General features: G+C 43.4%; 3 protein-coding genes across 5 annotated transcripts in view; all 3 read left to right on the forward strand.

Moving 5' to 3' along the window:
* Positions 1 to 8,221, forward strand: part of ddr2b (discoidin domain receptor tyrosine kinase 2b) — an 8,675-nt gene extending 454 nt beyond the window's left edge. Inside the window, exons 2-16 of one of the 2 annotated variants that reach the window (XM_031855008.1) lie at positions 802 to 904; positions 1,556 to 1,793; positions 2,580 to 2,727; positions 2,943 to 3,045; positions 3,199 to 3,382; positions 3,837 to 4,077; positions 4,238 to 4,303; positions 4,841 to 4,977; positions 5,697 to 5,907; positions 5,999 to 6,222; positions 6,508 to 6,635; positions 6,718 to 6,936; positions 7,160 to 7,394; positions 7,755 to 7,904; positions 8,087 to 8,221. In XM_031855008.1, coding sequence (XP_031710868.1) covers positions 802 to 904; positions 1,556 to 1,793; positions 2,580 to 2,727; positions 2,943 to 3,045; positions 3,199 to 3,382; positions 3,837 to 4,077; positions 4,238 to 4,303; positions 4,841 to 4,977; positions 5,697 to 5,907; positions 5,999 to 6,222; positions 6,508 to 6,635; positions 6,718 to 6,936; positions 7,160 to 7,394; positions 7,755 to 7,904; positions 8,087 to 8,221 — 2,522 coding nt within the window. Of the gene's footprint in view, positions 1 to 801; positions 905 to 1,555; positions 1,794 to 2,579; positions 2,728 to 2,942; positions 3,046 to 3,198; positions 3,383 to 3,836; positions 4,078 to 4,237; positions 4,305 to 4,826; positions 4,978 to 5,696; positions 5,908 to 5,998; positions 6,223 to 6,507; positions 6,636 to 6,717; positions 6,937 to 7,159; positions 7,395 to 7,754; positions 7,905 to 8,086 lie in introns of both variants that reach the window. The other variant, XM_031855007.1, reaches the window with a different exon arrangement.
* Positions 8,222 to 9,503: 1,282 nt separating this feature from the next.
* On the forward strand, positions 9,504 to 14,100 carry LOC116387738 (3-keto-steroid reductase). The gene is made up of 9 exons (XM_031855087.1): positions 9,504 to 9,645; positions 10,225 to 10,428; positions 10,534 to 10,626; positions 10,775 to 10,889; positions 11,238 to 11,432; positions 11,581 to 11,685; positions 11,782 to 11,838; positions 11,920 to 12,018; positions 12,248 to 14,100. Exons 1-9 carry the CDS (start codon positions 9,611 to 9,613, stop codon positions 12,326 to 12,328), a joined length of 984 nt encoding a protein of 327 aa, XP_031710947.1. The 5' UTR covers positions 9,504 to 9,610; the 3' UTR covers positions 12,329 to 14,100.
* Positions 14,101 to 14,503: 403 nt separating this feature from the next.
* serbp1b (SERPINE1 mRNA binding protein 1b) lies at positions 14,504 to 20,751 on the forward strand. 2 transcript variants are annotated; one of them, XM_031855084.1, is made up of 9 exons: positions 14,504 to 14,871; positions 15,772 to 15,952; positions 16,249 to 16,392; positions 16,791 to 16,862; positions 17,310 to 17,384; positions 17,880 to 18,066; positions 18,333 to 18,398; positions 18,660 to 18,896; positions 19,926 to 20,751. In XM_031855084.1, exons 1-9 carry the CDS (start codon positions 14,616 to 14,618, stop codon positions 19,983 to 19,985), a joined length of 1,278 nt encoding a protein of 425 aa, XP_031710944.1. In that variant the 5' UTR covers positions 14,504 to 14,615; the 3' UTR covers positions 19,986 to 20,751. The 2 variants fall into 2 exon arrangements, with proteins under 2 accessions (XP_031710944.1, XP_031710946.1); XM_031855086.1 differs by having other exon boundaries at positions 14,505 to 14,871; positions 17,889 to 18,066.
* Position 20,752: the final 1 nt, after the last annotated feature.

A 20,752-nucleotide genomic window follows, 5' to 3' on the forward strand; every position in this document is an offset into this window, starting at 1 on the left:
GTGTGTGTGTGTGTGTGTGTGTGTGTGTGTGTGTGTGTGTGTGTGTGGTTTACCTAATGGTCAGACAGCAAATATCCTCAGAACAGGCAGACCTTTCACAAGCAGGGGGCATTCGTGGAAAAAAAAAAGTTAGAAAATTTGTAGGCATAGGTGTAGGTAACACACACACACCTACACTCACACACTCTCACTCACACATGCGCTCATTTGAGTTTCCCACTTGGAATATTTGCACAGTAAAAGGCGTATTTGTTCTGCTGCTCTGTCAAAGTACATGTCAGGCGTTCGTTGTGGGAAGATGAATAAAACACAGACGACCCTTAATTACCAGGTAGAGATGTTGAGGATAAACAGTGACACTCTGGTAGATGCAGTGAGCAGATGTACAGTATGGGCACTGAATCATATTAACGCTATAACGTGCCATCTGTTGCTGCCAAATTTATCTTTATTACATAACTGATAAAGCCAGATGCCAGGACTTTAAACATGTAAAATGTCTCTCACGTGGCTGGTAAAGATTATGAAAAAGGATGAAAATCGAAGAGCAGGCCACTCCCGACTCATTTTGCTTAGACTGGTACCTACACAGTGATGCCTCTGTTTGGCTTTAGAGGCCTTGCAGGGCTGCAGGAAGGGGACTGGGGGGGAGGAGGGACAGGACCCCCCTCAACCCCTCACCCCTCACATCCTGCAAACAGAAACGATTAAAACTCATGTGAAAGAATACAGTTCTCACACTCACAAACATAATCATTGTGTGAGCAGCATGTGTATCATGGATGCTTCTTGTGTTTGTAGAAATTTGTCGATATCCTCTCGGTATGACCGGTGGGCAGATTCAGGACGAGGACATCTCTGCCTCCAGTCAGTGGTCCGAGTCAACTGCTGCAAGATTTGGCAGGCACGTGGCATGATGATTCTTTTCTTATATTTTACCTTCATTTCATTTGCTTTGGGTAACATATTTGTAACCACTTCTTTCAATCCTGGTGACTATTGCTTTTCATGCTAAATTCTTCTTCGATTTGTCCCACACTGCTTTGTTGTGTTGTTTTAAATGCCTGAGACTTGGTGTTGCAAACAGCATATGTGAAAGTTGACAAAACAATATCACTTCAAGGTCCATTTAGGCACTGTCCTGGAGCTTTTGATCAAATCAGGTGATCTTCATCGGCAGATGGATTTTGCCCCAAAACCAGCTACTAAATGAAGCTCAGGTTGAGATTGTTTGGTCATCTGCTGCGGCCAAGGTCAAGAATGAAATTTGAAGCTCAGCATACGTGAAAGTTTCATTAACTGGACCCATGCGGAATAATCATAGTGCTGTTTTAACAGCTGTTGTCCAGCAGCAATGTTGAGTAGTCAAATATGTTCTTGTGCAAATATGAATTATGCATAGTGAATAACTCACTTTTAATTTTCTTCTTCCTCTATTCATATCATGCAACATTTATTTCCCCTTTTCATCCATCTCTCCCTCTGAATTGTCACGCTCCTCTCGTCTGCGCACCTGAACTCTTATTCTCCCCTCTTATTTCTTCCACCTCTTCAGACTCGACTTAGACAACGGAGACGGTGACGGAGCCTGGTGTCCTGACATCATGTCAGAGCCAGATGGCCTCAAAGAGTATCTCCAGGTGGACCTGCGTTCACTGCACTTCATCACACTGGTGGGCACCCAAGGGCGCCACGCCGACGGTATGGGTAATGAGTTTGCCCAGCGATACAAGATCAAGTACAGCCGCGACGGCAGCAACTGGGTGGGCTGGCATGATCGGAAGGGAAGGCAGGTGAGCACGTCTAGATATTACCGTCTGTCATTGTTTCTCATTTCCACACGCGCATGTATAATTCAATTTCAGTCTACACATTATCAGGACGTCGTAATTGCATCAGATGAAGGTGAAGAGAGGAGCAGAGACGGCCATGACAGGGAGGCCTGAGGGACCGGGTTGACTTGTCACATTATTATACATGACAGTTTTCAAACAGGAAGCTACTGCATTTATTTAACAGCTTTACTTACTTGTTACTTAAATTTGACATATAAGACATAAGATGAGCTTATCAAATTTGGTTCAATTATATAAACTACCCAACAATATATGAACTAGTTCAAATCAACCCCAGCTTGACTACAACAGTAAAATACTACTTACGATACAAAAACAAAACAAGCAAAACCAATTAATGAATAGACTTATAGTGGACTATAACAATCAAATACTCAAGTTTTCTGAAATATGACGAAATAACCTCAGATTGTCTATAAGAGGAAATAAAACATGTTGCTATTAAAACTATTCTGAATCATATCATAGTTTTATAGTTTCACGAAATGAAATGATCTGATCTGAATACTTCCTCCAACACTGTTGAGATAACATCTTCTCTGCAGCAGACAGTAGCAGAGTTCATGGTAAATTAAGACACAGCAGAACTAGCAGCAGCATGAGATAAAGGACACCAATTCCTTTACAGATTTGTCCAGATTTCACAAAAGATTTGACAATAACGTATATATGCTGACACGTTTCACTCAGTTTTATCAGTGTCATCCGCGTCTCCTGTGCCAGGTCATTGAGGGGAACAGGAATGCGTATGATGTGGTGCTGAAGGATCTGGAGCCCCCCATCATAGCTCGTTTTGTCCGCTTCATGCCTGTGACGGACCCCTCCATGATCGTGTGTATGAGAGTGGAGCTCTATGGCTGTGAATGGCTGGGTTAGTCATTGCTGTCCATTATACAGAGTGCAACACCTTCACATAGTCGCACTAGCAACATCTAGTTTATCTTTCTTTGTTTAAATAATTACCAAAGTCTGAACAGATTTTTTTGCAACTTACCAGTTTTATTATGACTTCATTGTCATTCTATCCTATGAGCATGTAGTGAATAAATCAATCACAATCTCTGACCTTTGACCTGCTCCCTGTAGATGGCCTGATGTCTTATAGCATTCCAGATGGGCACCAAATGATCTACAGAGGCCTGGATGTCTACTTTAATGACTCTGTGTATGATGGACCATCAGCTGAAAGGTCTGGATTTTACTGCCACAATTAGGGGTTTATATTTCTTATATTATCTTTCTTTTGCTTACCCTGTGGGAGAACAGTCATTTTCTCCACAACTGATTTAAGATATGATTTATTTTTTTCTATCTTCACTTCTTCCATCCATCTCTGCACTAGACTGACAAAGGGCCTCGGCCAGCTGACAGATGGCACCTGGGGTCTGGATGACTTCCTCCACAGCAACATATACGGCATGTGGCCTGGGTACGACTACATGGGCTGGAACAACAAGAGCCTCCCCAAGGGTTACGCGGAGATGATCTTTGAGTTTGACCACATCCGAAACTTCACTTCCATGAAGGTAAGAAGTGGGTGCAGGGGAGAAAGAACTTCACTCATCAGCTCAATAGTAAAAAAAGTGGAATTTTGCTGAGCCAACTGAACTGAGCCAGGCAAGCACCCATCTTACATATAGCTGCTGCAAATTCTATTGAGGCATAAAATCCTGCAAAATAGCCTCGCAGTGTGAAAATCACATTCTCTGTATAATTAGCCATGGCTACGTGCTGTGGCCTGAGATCAGAGATAACGGGTTTTTTCAGCAGAGATTAGTCATCACTACACCTGCTCCTGCATCATCTTCCCCCTCGATTCTTACTGTTTGCAGCACTTTTGCTCCCGTTTAGTCATCAATGTCATAGGTAGACAAACAAATGCATATTCCCCTGTAGATATTAACAAGACAACTATTTGCAAGACACAGTCTTCAGTACTTTGATCATGCTTGTTTTTTTTTACACATCCCACCTCCACAGGTTCACTGTAATAACATGTTTAGCCGCGGGGTGAGTATGTTCAGACAGGCCACCTGTTACTTCCGGTCAGGATCAGACTGGGAGGCTGACCCCGTGACCTTTAGGCCCACCGTCGACCGCGTGAGCCAAGGCGCCCGTTTCATCACCGTGTCCCTCGGCGACCGCACAGCCAGCGCCATCAAATGCCGTTTCCACTTCAGTGACCTTTGGATGTTGTTCAGTGAAGTTGCCTTCCAGTCAGGTAAGATGGGATCTGGAGTGGAACTTTGATTTGATTATGTATCCTGTTTGAAGGGGCTTTTGTCCACCATTAAATAAAGTAAATGTTGATGCATGTTTACTGCACCAAACTCTTGCCTGAACTTGTTTCCTTCAGCTTTGTGTTTTTCTTTCTCACACAGGCTCAGCCGTGTACAACACTTCTCTGAGTCCTCGCAAACACGGACACCCCACAAACACACTGCCAGGTCAATAGCTAAACCCTATGTGATTGTTTTTTTTCTTAAAGTAGGGGTTGTAATTTTCTTGAATTTGCTCGTCAGGCAGTGGAAAAAATCCTGGCAAGAGAGTGTGCAGGCTGGTTTGATATACGGCTGCTGGGAAGCACTGTGGTTGTAAACAAAACAAGGGCCGAGGATTACCTCCAGTCAACCAAAAATATAATCAAAAAAATGTATATTTAGATGATATATTTATTTATGACTTTTCTCAATCAAGCTTGGATTGGTGTCGTACATCTTACTATAATGTAAAGTGATTTACTAGTGAAGGTAATTACTCAGTTTCAAAGGCGGTTTAACTCAAATGTTTTCTGGTTACACAGTGCCCCCTGCTGGTAGCACCAGAAATAACCGATCATTGAAATAAATGACTTCTTACTGTCGTTGTAATGAAATATGAAGGGGATTATGCCATGGAAATATGATTGTTATGGGATATGTTGCAATATAAATTTGAGCTGGGATGGATTAAATCAAGTCTTAACTCTCATCTGGTTCTGTTAGGCGATGATCCTACTCATAAATTGGATGACAGCAATACCAGGATCCTGATTGGCTGCTTGGTGGCTATTATTGCCATCCTATTGACTATCATAGTCATCATCCTCTGGAGGCAGGTCTGGCAAAAGATGCTTGAGAAGGTGAGGAGAGAGTTGTTGTTTTCCAAGCCGTTTGTATCAGATCAAACAAGATTATAGTATATTCAGTAATCAGGAGTGTTTGAGGTCGACGATTGCCGGGTAATGTGATGAACACTCTGGTCAGGGACAATGAGAAGCAGGTGAGGCTTGCACATTCAATGCTGGTTTTATCTAAACAGATAATATGTGCCATGAATTATCACCATACTCCAAATTGAATACGTAGGGAGCAAATATCTGGCATCCCTAACTGTCAACTATCAACACAATGTTTGTCATTCCAACTTAACACAAATAATACAAGCATCAACGTACTGCTAACATAAATGTTAAGAGCAAGGATCACACCTGAACTCGATCCCAAATATATATAGACTCTGATCAAGCCAGGCTCCTCCCACGCCCTGCTCCATCTCAGGCAGCTTATATATTTTTGTCTGCATATATAGCCTGCTTCATGTTCACCTGAGAGTTTGCTTGATGAAGACCTTTTAGGTAGAAACGTTGCATGAATAAAACATTTCTGCACATTTCAGTGTGCAAACAACCTCTCCTCTTCCTCAGTGACAATCACTGCTGGTATCCAAGTATTTCCTCTTTTGATAAATCTGACATCCCAAAAACTGACGGCATGTAATGTGAGGTGAAAATTATCTTGCAGATTATTTGACCGAAACAACAAATGACACACCTCCGCTCTCACCGACTTACTTCCACAGGCATCTCGTCGCCTGCTGGATAATGAACTCACAGCTCGTCTTGCGGTCCAGACCCAGGCCTTCTCCTCCCTCCACTCCTCTCTGTCCAGCGAGAGCGGCTCCACCTCCAACTCCACCTACGAGAGAATCTTCCCCCTTTGCTCCGACTACCAGGAGCCTTCCCGCCTTATCCGGAAACTGCCCGAGTTTGCTCAGTCCACCGAAGACCTTGGTAAGACGGTAAAAGCACAATTCAATAAATACTATTATTTCCGTCGACATTAGCTATAGCTGAATGTGTATTTGTATGTGCACCACATCAGGGCCGAGCACCTCCTGTAGAGCCCTTGCAACCAGTGTTTCAGAAGGTGCCCCCCACTACGCGGAGGCAGACATCATCAGCCTCCAGGAGTCTTCAGACAGCAGCACCTACTCCATCACAGCTGTCAACATGAATCTCTTTGCTGGCACCGATTCATCCATGAGAGAGTTCCCCAGAGACAAGCTCACCTTTAAGGAGAAGCTGGGAGAGGGCCAGTTTGGAGAAGTATATTGTCTTTTGTACCTGTAATGTTTGTTGGCATTGATTTGGTATTTTAAATATATTAGATTCATCGAGCTGCTCTCTCCTTCCTCACTAAAATGATCTTGATGCATCTTCTTTAATGCTCTCGTTTTAAGATTGAAAGATAGTTATTGCTGTGTGTTAAAAGCGTTAGTGCGAAATGCAATGGCTATACAGTGCATGCTGACAAACAGGCAACACTTCATTAAACAGTTGGTTTGTGGTGCTAATTGTATGATGGACTAACAAAGTGCTTTTTAAAAACAGGTGCACTTGTGTGAGGCAGAGGGCATGCAGGACTTTTTGGATGAGGATTTGTCCATAGAGGGAAACAGGGACTCACCTCTGCTGGTTGCTGTGAAAACACTGCGGGAAGACGCCAACAAGAATGCAAGGTAGAAGAACAAGCTGTACAGTACATAAGTCAGCCGCCAATCAAGTGGTAAATTACAATAGTTTGTCCCTGCTGTGCTGAAGGAATGACTTCCTGAAGGAGATCCGAATCATGTCTCGCCTGAGGGACCCCAACATTGTCCGTCTGCTGGCCGTGTGTGTGGACACAGACCCACTGTGTATGATCACTGAGTATATGGAAAATGGAGACCTGAACCAGTTCCTCTGCAATCTCAGACTGAAAGAGGCCGCTGATGACGACAAGATGGACCAGGAGGAGAAAGAGGGGGAGAGTATGGTTAGGTAGGCTCATATCTGGACAATAAAGTGTCATGATTATCTTGGATTCATACACAGAGCCAACTAGACAGCCCTAACTGTTTGGACCCCTTTGTATTTCCTGTTGCTGTGTTTGTTAGTGCAGTAGCTGAAGTAAACTTGGACCAAAAGCAGAATGGCAATGAAAAGGTCTATTCTGTACTTATGACTTGTAATCTCTGTGTTTGTGGTCTCTTCTGCTCTTTAGTTACAGTAAACTAATTGGCATGGCTGTGCAGATCTCATCTGGCATGAAGTACTTGTCCTCTCTGAACTTTGTCCACCGGGATCTGGCGACCCGCAACTGCCTGGTGGGTAAGAACTACACCATAAAGATCGCTGATTTTGGCATGAGCCGGAACCTGTACAGAGGGGACTACTACAGGATCCAGGGCCGGGCCGTCCTGCCCATTCGCTGGATGTCCTGGGAGAGCATCCTACTGGTGAGTGCTGTGCTGAGCCGGAGACACTTGGAATAGTTACACAGTAGACAAAAACAACGCGATGAATTGTTGGTAATTTCTGCAGAAATGTAGACTTACGGAAAGTGGGCATAAAGCTCTCAAAATATCTGTGAGAGAGCTCTCAAGAACATGACGATTTGATAGTGGGACAGGACAGCCCTAAACCCCCAGTCTAAGAGTGTGGACATTGGGATTGGGCCTCTGTGCTTGTCTGATAATAGACTGCTCAAAGATTGTTTTGATTTGCAGTCTGCTAATAATATTGCAGCTGTGATAAACCAGCATACACATGAAGTCTTCACTAGGTTGGATTTGGATTTAAGTTGTCTGTTCTCTCAGGGGAAGTTCACCATGGCCAGTGACGTGTGGGCCTTCGGTGTGACTCTGTGGGAGATTCTGACTCTGTGTAAGAAGCAGCCCTACTCCCAGCTCTCTGACGAGCAGGTCATTGAAAACACAGGCGAGTTCTTCAGGGACCAGGGCAAGCAGGTGAGCGTCACACAGGTTTAGGCTACCAATCCTCCAAAGTATAATCTCATTATGATATCAGTTATGGTTTTATTAGTGACACACATACAAAGTATCCTATATTTTCTCTGCATTTGTGTCTCACAGTACATACCCACAGCCTTTTTAAACTAGAATCTTATTATTTTGTCTCATGTTCCCAGGTGTACCTGCCAAAGCCTCTCTGTTGTCCTGACAGAGTCTACAATGATCTCATGCTGAGCTGCTGGAGGAGGAACGCCAAGCAGAGGCCGAGCTTTCAGGATATACACACTCAGCTGACGGAGAGCCTGGCGTAGTCAAAGGAACAGATGATTTCTCCTCGACATGAACTGTCACATTTGCTCCCTTCAGTCTGGATCTATTTGGAATTTATTTGGAGTCAAATAAATATATATAACTTTTTCTATTTGTTTGTAGCTGGCTTGCCACAATTGTGCTGTAAATAACAAGATATGAGGAGAAGGTATACACTTGAAAAGAGCCTTATATTGTAGATATACAAATTAGCACTATTCACACTTCTGTGTATTTATTCATTTCTTTTTAATCTCCTGTGCTATGTATATTTATAATATATATTTGAGTTCTATGGTAATAGGGTTTGAAACACAATTGTGAATATTTGTATTTCCTTTCCATTCATACATATAATTCTATTGCACATTAATTATAGGATGTCAATACTGTTGTGTGATTTATTTTGTTCATATTTTAGCTTTTTAATGATAATGACTGTTGTCTAGATGAGGCAGGTGTTTTTACTCTGCAGCAGTTTCCCGACATGTTTTATAAACATGTTTATGTCCTTTTGCAGAAATAAATTAACTGTATATTGTTGAATAGCAGCAAAGAACAAACCAAGGATCCCTGTAAATAAAGAAAATGAAGGTTCACTACTGTGTGTTTTCTTCCCAGACTAACGTTATTAGCAGTGGTGGAAAGTAACTAAGTACATTTACTCTGCCTACAATTTTGAGGTACTTGTGCTTTGAGTATTTCCATTGTATGCTACTTTTACCCCAATACATATATTTGATAGCTTAAGTAGTTACTTCACAGCTGTAGATTATTAAGACAAAACAGAAAGTAACTAATAAAGTAAGATATATTATCATAGGTTAAGCTGTATTATATAAGGTACTTCATTAGCTGTGCCTTCACCAACATTAAAAGTATGTATATATTAATGCATCACTAATTATAATCAAATTATACAATATATGCATTTCTGAAACGGGCCATTCTGCATAATGAGTACTTTTACTTTTGGTACTTACAGTATATTTTAACATGAATACTTTTGTACTTAATATTTTGAACTTTTACTTGTAACATAGTATTTTGTAGTGTTACTTCGAGGTTTTAAAATACTTTGTTCACAATACGAGAGACACAGCACCAGGCTACAAGTCATCGTCAATCACAGCCTTGATTAACACCTTAGCAGCACTTTAAGTCGTTGCACCGCTCCTCCTGTTTTGGGCCTCTTCGCTCTCCGTAGTGGGAGCTGATTGGCCAGCTGTTTGTTGACATCCAATCACACCACGTATCGGCCCGTGCACATAGGCTGGTGTTTTCCGGAGGAATCGGACGATGGGAGCCACGGTGAGAGGATATTCATAACAGGTTTTAGACTTCGTTCTGGTCCCGTCTTCACCTGCAGACGCTGCCAGCTCCGGTCAGACATGGAGAAGGTTGTTCTTGTAACCGGCGCGAACAGGTGGGTTACATGAAACTGCGTTATAATGATGACTAGGCACTCGGTTTGTCACGTTTCTTACAAAGTGACTCCTCTCACGAGCTAATAAACACTGAAGGCATTATGTGTTAACTTGACAGAAACGTGCTGTAATAAAGCTTACTAGTTGAATTTTCTTTAATTCATTAAGTTTTTGTATGAGCGTCATAAACACAATAATAAATGCATATTAGAAAAGTCAAAAACATTTAATACAAAATATATTAAAAGTGAAGAAAAAGACTCATTATATATCATAGGCTGTACATACTTGTAAGTATTAAGAACTTACAATGTTGAGAAGACTTCAGTTATACTTTAATGCTCTGGAATATTTTGATCAAAATGATGTGACTTGCGTAGATATAGAGTTCTCTCTTATTATCCAGGTACATTAAAAACAAAGTTCCTTATCTGCCTTTATAATTCCTTCTCCAGGTGTTACTCTAATCCCTCTATGTTTACCAGTTGGTATTATATAGTACATTTAAGTAATTACACAGCTCCTTAGAGAAGTTTGTTTTCACGCTTGTGTTTTCTGTCATCCGTCACTTTGCCCAGCGGCATCGGTCTGGCCCTGTGCGAAAGGCTGCTGACCACGGACAGCCGTCTCCGGCTGTGTCTGGCCTGCAGAAACATGCAGCGGGCCGAGGCCGCCCGCTCCGCTCTCCTGACCTCTCACTCCAACGCGCATGTAGACTTGCTGCACCTGGACGTGGGCTCTGTGCAGTCAGTGCTCACTGCTGCTCAGGAGGTCAAGGCCAGGTACCGATACCAAGATATAGTGATGTCATGAGGCTGCGGTCTCACCTGTAATACCTGAACTATGACTGAGATTGCTCTTTGATGCACATTTGTATTTTTCCACAGATACAACAGAATTGACTTTCTGTATCTAAATGCAGGAATTATGCCCAATCCACAAATTGATGTCAAAGCTTTTTTCAAGGGTCTGTTCTCCAGGTAAAGCCCCCAAACCAGTTCCTGACTTGCTTCATCTGATTTATGCCTTTTGATTTCACACAGGTTTAAAGCTCGATAGCTGTATACTAGTGCAAGCTGTCTATTGCCCATGCTGTTGTGTAATAACGTACCCCCTCACTCACTGCAGGAATGCCATCGACATGTTTGCGACAGCAGAGGGTCTCTTGACTCAACAGGACCGGCTCAACTCAGACGGTCTGCAGGAGGTTTTTGCCACCAACCTCTTCGGTCATTTTCTCCTGGTACAGCACACACCGACTGCACACACACTGGACAAATTCCTCATTAATATGGCATAATATATACGTAGTCCTCATCATTATATGTTGTAAAATAGTGTAGTAGTATATGCAAACAGGATGGATTTAGTTTGTGCCTCTGCATATAGAAAGAAGCATTAAAAATATAATTGCTAGGATGGATGATGTGGATAAAATCTATCACTGTATGAACTCTTTTGACAGAAAGAAATATTGTGGTGTGGTATATGTTATAGATGATGTATATGATATAGATGATGTTTGTTTTTGTCGTTGAATTGATGACGTGGCGAATGGAAAGTACCTGATGTCCTTGTCTCTGTGGTCTAGATCAGGGAGCTGGAGCCTCTGCTGTGTGAGGCAGCTCACACGTCCCAGATAGTGTGGACCTCCTCGAGTAACGCCCGCCGCTCTGCCTTCAGCATCGAGGACGTGCAGCACGGAAATGGGACGGAGCCCTACAGCTCCTCCAAGTACGCATCAGACATGCTCAGCCTGGCACTCAACAGACACAAGAACAGCCAGGTTTGTCAGTCACACAGTCTGCAGATTACGGCCACAGGAGCGACTACTTGTTGACATCCACCCACATCCCAGAGTCAAAATCTCACATTAGGAGGAACTGAAACATGCATCTGTTATGTGGAATACATGTTTCCTCTCTCTGTGACAGGGGCTGTTCTCCTCCGTAATATGTCCCGGACTGGTGATGACTAATCTGACCTACGGTATTCTCCCCTCCTCCTTCTGGACCCTCATCATGCCCATCATGTGGCTGGTGAGTGAGGTTTTTACTCTGCTCATCTCCGCTTGAGTCGAGTTGCGTATGAACAGTCTCATGTTATTGTGACATATTTCTTCCTGTGCTGAACAGATTAGGATCTTCACCAACACATTCACGCTAACGCCATACAACGGAGCAGAGGCGCTGGTATGTTGTCGACCCTTCCTGTTAACTTCTCCTCAATGAATGCACCATGAACACTAAAAGTCCTGCTCTGACTTTTCACAGCACTGGTTATTTGTACAAAACCCAGAGTCTCTGGATCCGAGAGCAAAGTATCACAGTTTAACGTCGGGACTTGGAGCGAACTACACTCAGCCTCGACAGGTGAGTAACCAGAGGCCGCTGCTCCACAGACATTATGTACTGCTCAAGTCTGCTCTACGTGAACCTCAGATAACCTGAATCCTAGAATCAAATAATTATGAGAGTGACTGGGATCAGTTGAGATGCTTTTTATGGAATACCGAGCAGGAAACCTTGAAAATGTGATCAATGTGATCTGCTTTACATGCAACGAATTCTGATTTTCTGCGTGGTTTTGTTCTCGTTTCAGATGGACATCGATGAAGAAATGTCTGAGGTCCTCTATTCAAAACTTCTTGATCTTGAGAAAGTAGTCAGAAAGAAAGCGTGAAAAAAATGCTGACAAGGACGCTCATGGACTTTAGTGAGATAGAGTAAATGTGAGTCTTATATAAAGGGACGTTTTTGCTTTTGGGAAATGGACCATGTGCACTTTCTGATGAAGAACAATGAACATGATGTTGTTCTTTTCATTCTTGCTAGTTGTACTATTGAATTGCATTTCTTTTCTGTCTATTGTGTACACGTGAATCCTAAAACACGTAAAAGAGGCAGCCTTTATTTTACTCATGCTTACGAGACCGCTGTGTAGTTAATTTACAGCCAAACGTTTGCTTTTAACTTCAGGTGTTTGCATTCACGCTTCAAAAATCATAAAAGTGGTGTTCATTTGTGAAGATTATCTTGCTGAACAAAACATGAAAGTATCCTAAACTTGTGTTTTGTGTGCCTTTTTTGTGCAATAATCTTAAATCCATTGTAAAAGCCTCATTGGCTTTTTGTCGAGGGAACCAGTGCGATGCTAACTTCCCGGAGGCGGCCTACAAAAATAAATCATCCCTGCACAACTCTACCAGCCTTTTTCATATTTTAATATATGTTGTATCTTCTTAAAGGTTGGTCATTCACAAATCTAGCATGTCCTAACCTTCCACTCTCGTGAGATCAATAACCAGCAGGAGTCTAACCTGTTTCTCTTCTCTGGTTGTAATGTAGAAACCACCGCCTGCTGCACCGTCACCTGATATCTGTATCCTGTTTCTTCTACAACAGGCGTGCAGCTTTAATTTGCGGGTTTGTGTATAGTCTGCTTTACTGAGTCCACCCACCGACGATCAGCACCACCGTCAGCTGTCATCAGTGGCTTCCTTTTCCACAAATCATAAATTATGATGCACAGTTAGGTGAAAAGAATGTAATAGAGCAAACAAAGTGTCAGAATAACGCGGATGTTTGAAATGGCATAGTGTGATACCACTCGGCCTTTCAGATCCTCTTATGCACGGGCTTTGTTTGACTAATATCCTCTCACTGACATGTTTAATTGAACTGCTTCGGCAAAAGGCTTTGCTGGATAAACTGCTTACTGCATGAGTTCCTTTAGCGTTGGCTGTTCCTGACAGACATGCACAGCTGCCACACTCATTTGCAAGATATTTGCCTTTTTGCCTCTTCTGTTTGAGATTGACTCCTGCATTTTATTAATCAAAAAAAAAAGATGGAAATAACTATATCTATTATTGCTTTATTATAGAGATAAAGAAAATGGGAAAGTAAAGAAAATGTACTTTTTTTTTAAAGCTATTTTAGATAATTCCAGCTAAATACCCGAAGCTTTATGAAGGAAATATTCCACATTTGGCATTTATTATTAAATTGTTTCATTGCAACAATGGAGGCTTTTCTCCAATTTAAAATACATTTATTTAATGTGCAAATCCTCACACACATTACCACTGGATCAGATTGTGAGCTTACAATCACGTCTCCGTGTCTTCGATGGTCAGGTGAAAATGAGCAATGGTCCTAAACATCCACGCGTGCCCTGGACCCTAAATGGGTTTTCTTCTTCCATTTAAAATCAACTACATCCTCGACTTAAAAAAAAACATGCCTCAAGGTACATAAAAAGGTTCCTGGATTCATGTCCTACAAGTGTGAAAGCTTTTTAAGTGCGCTGAGAGCTGCACGTACAGAGGGCAGACTTGTCAGACATGTTACCACCAGCTGTTACTCAACATGTCCCTGCTGGCCCTCACCACAGCATTTGATGCTTTTTATAAATTGACAAATCCCACTTAATCTTATATGTTTGACCGTAGTATCAGCACAGAGCCATAGCTGCACATACAAGGTGCCACTTGCTTTTGACCTCACTAAGGCAGTGCGAAATAATAGAGCTATGGTATGCTTTGAGGAAATATATCAATATGCATTTCTTTAGGCAAACCATGGGATATGTAATAACGCATGCACATTGTTATTGTTTTGTTCTGTCGTCATGTACTCCCACACAGCATGACCTGGTTTACTGCAGCCACATATTACCAGCCTAATGAGAGTCTATTGAACGCTTCCCTTGCATGTCATTTCCTCTTAAGAAATTAAAACCCGGATTATTCTCCGAGGACATGAGAGCAAATAGTTGCATAATGTAAATAAAAACATTGCACACCACCGTGCGTGGAGATTGGTGCGCGCTATACGCGATGTCCCGGATGGTGCTCGCACCGGAAGAGAAGGGGCAGCTCTCCCAGCCATCTTGTGGCAGCATCCAGCGATTTGTTCGCATCAAGCCTCGTAGAATCGGAGGTGAATCCCGCTGAAGGGGCGCCATCATGCCCGGACACCTGCAAGAAGGCTTCGGCTGCGTCGTGACCAACCGGTTCGACCAGTTACTGGACGACGAGTCCGACCCGTTTGAGATCCTGAAAGCGGCTGAAAACAAGAAGAAGGAGGGGGCCGCCGCTGGTTCCGCCAAGTCCGCGGCTCAAGCCGCCAAGCAGCCGAAGAAGGAGTCACAGAAGGACAGAAAGAACCCGCTGCTGGACAAGAAGGACGAGTCCCAGGCTCCGGTCCCACTTAAGAAAGAAGGTTGATAAACACAATTCCCCTGCTCTCTTGCTGCAGTGCATGTTTATTTTCATCTTTATTTCGCATCAACTGTCATATGCATCCCCCCCCCCCCCCCCCGTTTGCTGCGTTAGCTGATGCTGGTCTGAGCGTAACACAGCGGGAGGTCAAACCTGACAAGACCGAGGTTAGCGAGACAACATGAGGCTGTCCGCACCGAGGAGCTGCACGGAGAGGCTTCAGGTGTAAGCCCACCTGCAGAGCTCAGTGCAGAAGCCTGCGTCGCAGCCATGGTTCCCCACCAGCATCCTGCAGGAAGGTGCAGTGTAGGGTTACCGTTTGCTGGATGATGCTCCGCGCTCTGGCTACGCAGCGGCTGGTTAGCGGCTGCAGGCTTTGCAACAGCGAATGCGCAAAAATATTCACCTGCGCACTGACGGACGGCTCTTTGTTTGAGTTGGAGACGTCTACCTTCAGTGAATACTTCATTTTTTATTTTATTTTTAAAGCTTAGTCGTCTAAAATTGAGCCCTAAAAACCACAGCACCGAGGTAATGGAGAGAGAGGCCCTGCTGGCCAGTATTGTTAATAGTATGCACAGTGTAAGTAAGTGCAGCGTGCTGTTGTTGGTGGGCGTATCACTTGGTAGAGGAGTAGTTTACAGGAGAAGGAGGTGGGTGTACTCTCCTACATATTTATGTGGCTTTTTGGCTGATAGGTGGGTACACTGTAAACTACCAGAAAAAGAGGTGGGTATACCCCATTTACCTGCATGTATGCTCCACTCTACTGATCCTGCTCATACATGGTTTTAAAGGGTGTTTACTACAAAGCAGCCTCAAAAAGGACTACATCAAGGAGTTATTCCGCTAATGCAAATGACTTCCTTTGACGCCATTTCTATGGTCTTGTGATTGTCAGGTATCAGGCGAGTGGGCCGGAGACCAGACCAGCAGGGCCAGCCTGGTTCCCAGCATCAGGGTGGGCAGGGTGAAGGGCGACCTGGAGACAAGCGGCCGGACCGGAGACCTCCTCGCGAGCGCCGTTTCGAGAAGCCGCCTGAGGACAAGCCCGAGGGAGGTGGAGAGTTCTCTGCAGACAAGTGGGTATTTTGGAAGAGCCACGGAAGAATGACGGAAGAGCATATTTCAAACATGCTGATAAGCTCAAGGCTGTCTGGTGTGATCACAGGACCGTTTGTGGGGGGTGGATGCAAGAGTTTGATGTAATCTTAGCTAACTTAACCTCAACATCACCGCACAGCCATCTGTAGATTGTTTCCGCTGACATTATCATTGTCACATGATTGTCATAAGTGCTGACCACTCCTCTGATGGAGGTCCTATTTACACTTTTTTATTTTTGGGGTTGAATTTAGAGTCTGTTTTTGTCCACCAGGCCTTCTGGAGACCGGCCCCCGAGAGGGCGTGGTGGCGGCCGAGGTGGGCGTGGTGGTGGAAGAGGACGAGGCATGGGCCGAGGTGAAGGCTTCGACTCCCGTGGGAAACGAGACTTCGACAGACACAGCGGCAATGACAAATCGTGAGTCAGTCCTCAACTGAGACCATAGAAGACCAGTGAATATATAAATAGAAAGGACCACATACCAAAGCACCCTGTTCTTGAATCTTTATTTATTATCAAGAGGCCCCTTCTGGAGCTAGTTAATTGCCAAAGGTTTCCAGGACCAAGTGGCACTTTTAACATCTGTGTTGATTTAAAACTTCGGTCTAACCGAGCTAAAATGTCTATAGGCAGTTACTACAAAGTTGTACTTAACATTGAATAACAGTCGGACCCAAATGGCATCTCAAAGTGTTTCATAATGACGTCTCAGACTTGAGGTCAAAGGTTTTCGAATCACTGTTCGTTGTGGGCAGTGAGTATTTATTTTTTTTTTTGTATATCATTGTGTGCGTTTTCCTCTGTCTTTGCTCCAGCAATCAGAAAAGCGAGGAAAAGCGCAGCGGCAGCGGCTCACACAGCTGGGGCAACGTGAAGGAGGAAGTGAGGTGAGTTTTCCAGAACAGACACACATGGCCCGTTTATCCGAGCGTCACTGTCTGCAGGATAACGATGCGCCGCTGAAATCTGTACCGACTTTGTTGACCGCGTGTGGCCGATAGAAAGTGGCTCTATTTTTGTGTTTTAAAAAAAAAAATTCAAGTGCTCCAGTTTTAATGGAACATTTTACAGAATAGTGTTTGGTACGTATCGTGTTTTGGGGGTTATGGTCCACGCACCAAGAAAAAAATCCTGCTAATTCAGTCAGTTTAGCTTTTTGTTATTCTAGCAAATGTGTAATAACATTAGATGGAAGAGATGCAGCACACACACTATTGAGCGTATATGTGCATTTGTGAGCTAGCTTGGAGAAGGTACAACTTAAGAGGTAATGTTTCAGCTGGAGGTAATATATTCGTATTGACATGGTGGCTGTGTGTGTCTTTTGTTCCTAGTGAGGCTGAACAGACTGCTGCTCCAGAAACGACCCCAGAGGGAGAGGAAAACGCACCTGCCGGCTCCGAGAACAAGTGAGTGTCCATTTCCTGTCAGATGTTCAGGTTGCAAGTAATCAAGGAGGCCGATAACTGATACTTGCAACAAATATACAATTGCAGTAAAAATTGAAATCTTTGATCACAACGTTTGCCGTACAATTCTGTGGTTTATCATTTAAGTGCAACTACACTGCAAACTGGATTCGCTACTGACAAACAGAGTGACGGCTGACTCGTATGAACAGGACACTTACTGAATCGAACATCTAATAACTACTATTTTTCTTTTATGATTTTTTATGATACCTAGTTTGTAACTGGAGTTATCATCACAGGCGTTTTCCTTTGGATTCTGCACGTTGTGCTGTGTCACAAACGATTTCTCTGCATGTGCACATTTTCGTCACAAAGCTTTAGCGCAAACAGGATGAACATTGTCTCCGACCTTTTGGCTTCGGGATTAAAGAGCATGTATAGAGCTAAGAGCATTGGCAGTTTGAGGTTTAAGGTCCTACATTGTTGCCGCTGGCTTTCCAGGGAGAACGAGGCGGAAGAAGTTAAAAACGAAGGCCCCAAAGAGATGACCCTGGACGAGTGGAAGGCCATGCAGGACAAGGAGCGCACCAAGGTGGAGTTCAACATCCGGAAGCCCAACGAGGGAGCCGACAGCCAGTGGAAGAAAGGATACGTGCTGCACAAGTCCAAGAGTGAAGATGTAAGTATGGTGATTTATTATAACATGGAGAACAGAAACCTTTTCTCCCCTCTAACAGAAACTTGACTGACTAGTCTGAACACTGTACATCATACATGTAACATTATCACAAAGCTGACAGCCTTGCTCTGCTGATTGATGAGTTTCAAAAGAACATTGTGACACCTAGTACGGTGACTTCTGTGCAGCGTGCACAGACTTGGATTCAGATGCACATCGTTGTTTGTCTCGCCAGCTCATCGGACTCTGTTGTCTTTGACTTTCAGAGGCCTGTTGGAGCTTTGATCGACGTCGCAGAGACGGAAGCAGAGCCAGCCCCGGTGTTCAGCAAGGTGCCTGCAGCGCTCACACTACAGTCCATGAAAACTATCGGTGTTAAGTCTTAATAAAACCCACCTGTTAGAAAACGGCCAGTGGTTTAATACACCTTCAAATGTTGAAATTAGTTTATTCATTTCTATTTTGGGTGGCTCCAGAGGAATTGAAGAATCTAAAGCGTGTTGGTGCTAAGCAACACATGTTCACTCATTTAAAAACAAAGCTCAGTACAGAGCGAAGTTAATGTCTAACATACTTTCCTCGTCTGTTTTTAGCCGCTGGGCGCCCCCGACGAGTCCAGTGACCACCACTTCCGCAAACCAGCCAACGACATCACATCTCAGCTGGAGATCAACTTTGGAGACCTGGGCCGCCCCGGACGCGGGCGCGGGGGAGCCCGCGGAGGCAGGGGAGGCCGCGGCGGCGGAGGTGGTGGCGGTGGTGGTGGTGGTGGTGGTGGTGGTGCCGGGGGAGGCACCAGACCGGCACGTGGGGGAGGACGGTCTGAAAAGGTAACAATAAAATCTGTTGCTTTCAACAACAACGGTTTAGAGTCTCTCACAAAGGGTTCAGCTCACTGACTGTGAACAGGCTGGAAAACCACTGACTTGGAAAACCTGCTGTGGAACCACTAAGGCCCTGAAATAACAGAGCAGTGACCACATGCTCCATGATGCAAAGCTCACGACCGACCTGATGTCACTGGGCAGGGGCTTAGTTGTGTTAATGACAGTTTAGTTTAAAGTATTTAACTGTCAGTTGCCGAAAGCTGGCATCAAATACGTTCTCTTTAAATTATTATTCATCTGACAGTTATTTTCTCATTTAGTCAGTTGAGTGGGTGGTCTATAACATTTTGGAAGGTAGTGAATAATGCCCCGCACAATTTTCTAAAGATCAAGTTGATTTATTCCAAATTCTTGTTTTGTTTGACCAACAGTCCGAAATCCAAAGATATTCAGTTTACAATCAGAAAACAAACGGAGATTCACATTTGGGAAGCTGAAACCATTGGTGCAGACTACTTGTCTGTAATTCAATTAATCCACTTATTGTTTGAGCTCTACTTAAATTATATATTTACTGAGTCAAATATTTGTACTAATTTCAGACTGTTTATTATATATTTAAAAGTAAGCAGTGTTTCCCACAGGATTGAGAGATTATAAGGGAACACCATTTGTAACTTTTCTAAAGTTAAATGCATCAATTTGTTGAAATCAAGTGTTAAGTTAAAAATAAATATGAACTTTTTACAGCTCTGATATGTTCTACAGATGCCAAAATACTTTCAAAAGATTGTTTTTGTCTGTTTTTCTGAAACACTTCATTTGGCTGACGGGAACTATCAATTCACTGATTTATCTGTGGGTCTGTCACTATGACCGACACCTCTCACATACAAGTAGTATTGCGATCCATTAATATAGAAGTATTGATTATAGCGCTCTCACCTTGTCCTGGTTTGTGTGTGTGTGTGTGTGTGTGTGTGTGTGTGTGTGTGTGTGTGTGTGTGTGTGTGTGTGTGTGTGTTGCTCCAGGCTAGTGGAGTGTCCGTCCCCAACGTGGACGATCCGGAGGCCTTTCCAGCTCTGGCCTAAAAGGCTCCTTTTCCACCACCAGCCCACCGATCAGCCCTTCCGGGCCCCTCCTCTACGAGGCTTGCATGCTTACATCTTCAAGTATATAAGAAAAGAGAAAAAAAAAAGATTTTAAATGACAAAAAAAAAAAGACTCATTCCATACCACTCACACCACCAGAGGACTAAAAATGTTACCTGTTTTAAAAGGAGAACAAAAGGCGAGAAAAGGACCTCTTGTTACACTGAAGTTTTGTATTTAGGAACATGAAAGCAGGGATGTTTTCATACTTTTTTTTTCAGAGATTATGCATACTTCATTGATTATTTTTGTGCTGCTTGAATTAATGCATTTCTGCAATTAGGTTGAAGTGTGTGTGTATCTCTTCCCCTGAAGCTTTTGTGCTTTTTTTTTTTTTCCCCTCATGACTTCAGCTCAGTATTATGCGGTCATCTTAGAAAATACTTCCTACTGGAGTTTTTCCTCCCAGTAACACACACTGATGTGGTAGCACTATACTACATAGGATACGTGTACTAGATATCTGAAGTATGGCTAAACATGCGTTTAAAGTGTAATTACTCTGATCCTGACTACCCATCCCTTTGCGAGCCACAAATTCAGGATGGGTAACCAGGCAAAGTAACTTCCGACAAAAGCTTGGTATTTTTCTGCTTGTTGTGCAGTGAAAGTAACTGCCTCGTTTCCATTTTTATTTTTTTGATAGCTTGCCTTTTATTTGGTGGACCAGTGGTTAGTGATGCTTTGTATCCCCTGATCCAGATGT

The sequence above is a fragment of the Anarrhichthys ocellatus genome, unplaced genomic scaffold (genome assembly GCF_004355925.1).
Source record: "Anarrhichthys ocellatus isolate YVR2014 unplaced genomic scaffold, GSC_Weel_1.0 scaffold15, whole genome shotgun sequence".
NCBI classification, from domain to species: Eukaryota; Metazoa; Chordata; class Actinopteri; order Perciformes; family Anarhichadidae; genus Anarrhichthys; species Anarrhichthys ocellatus.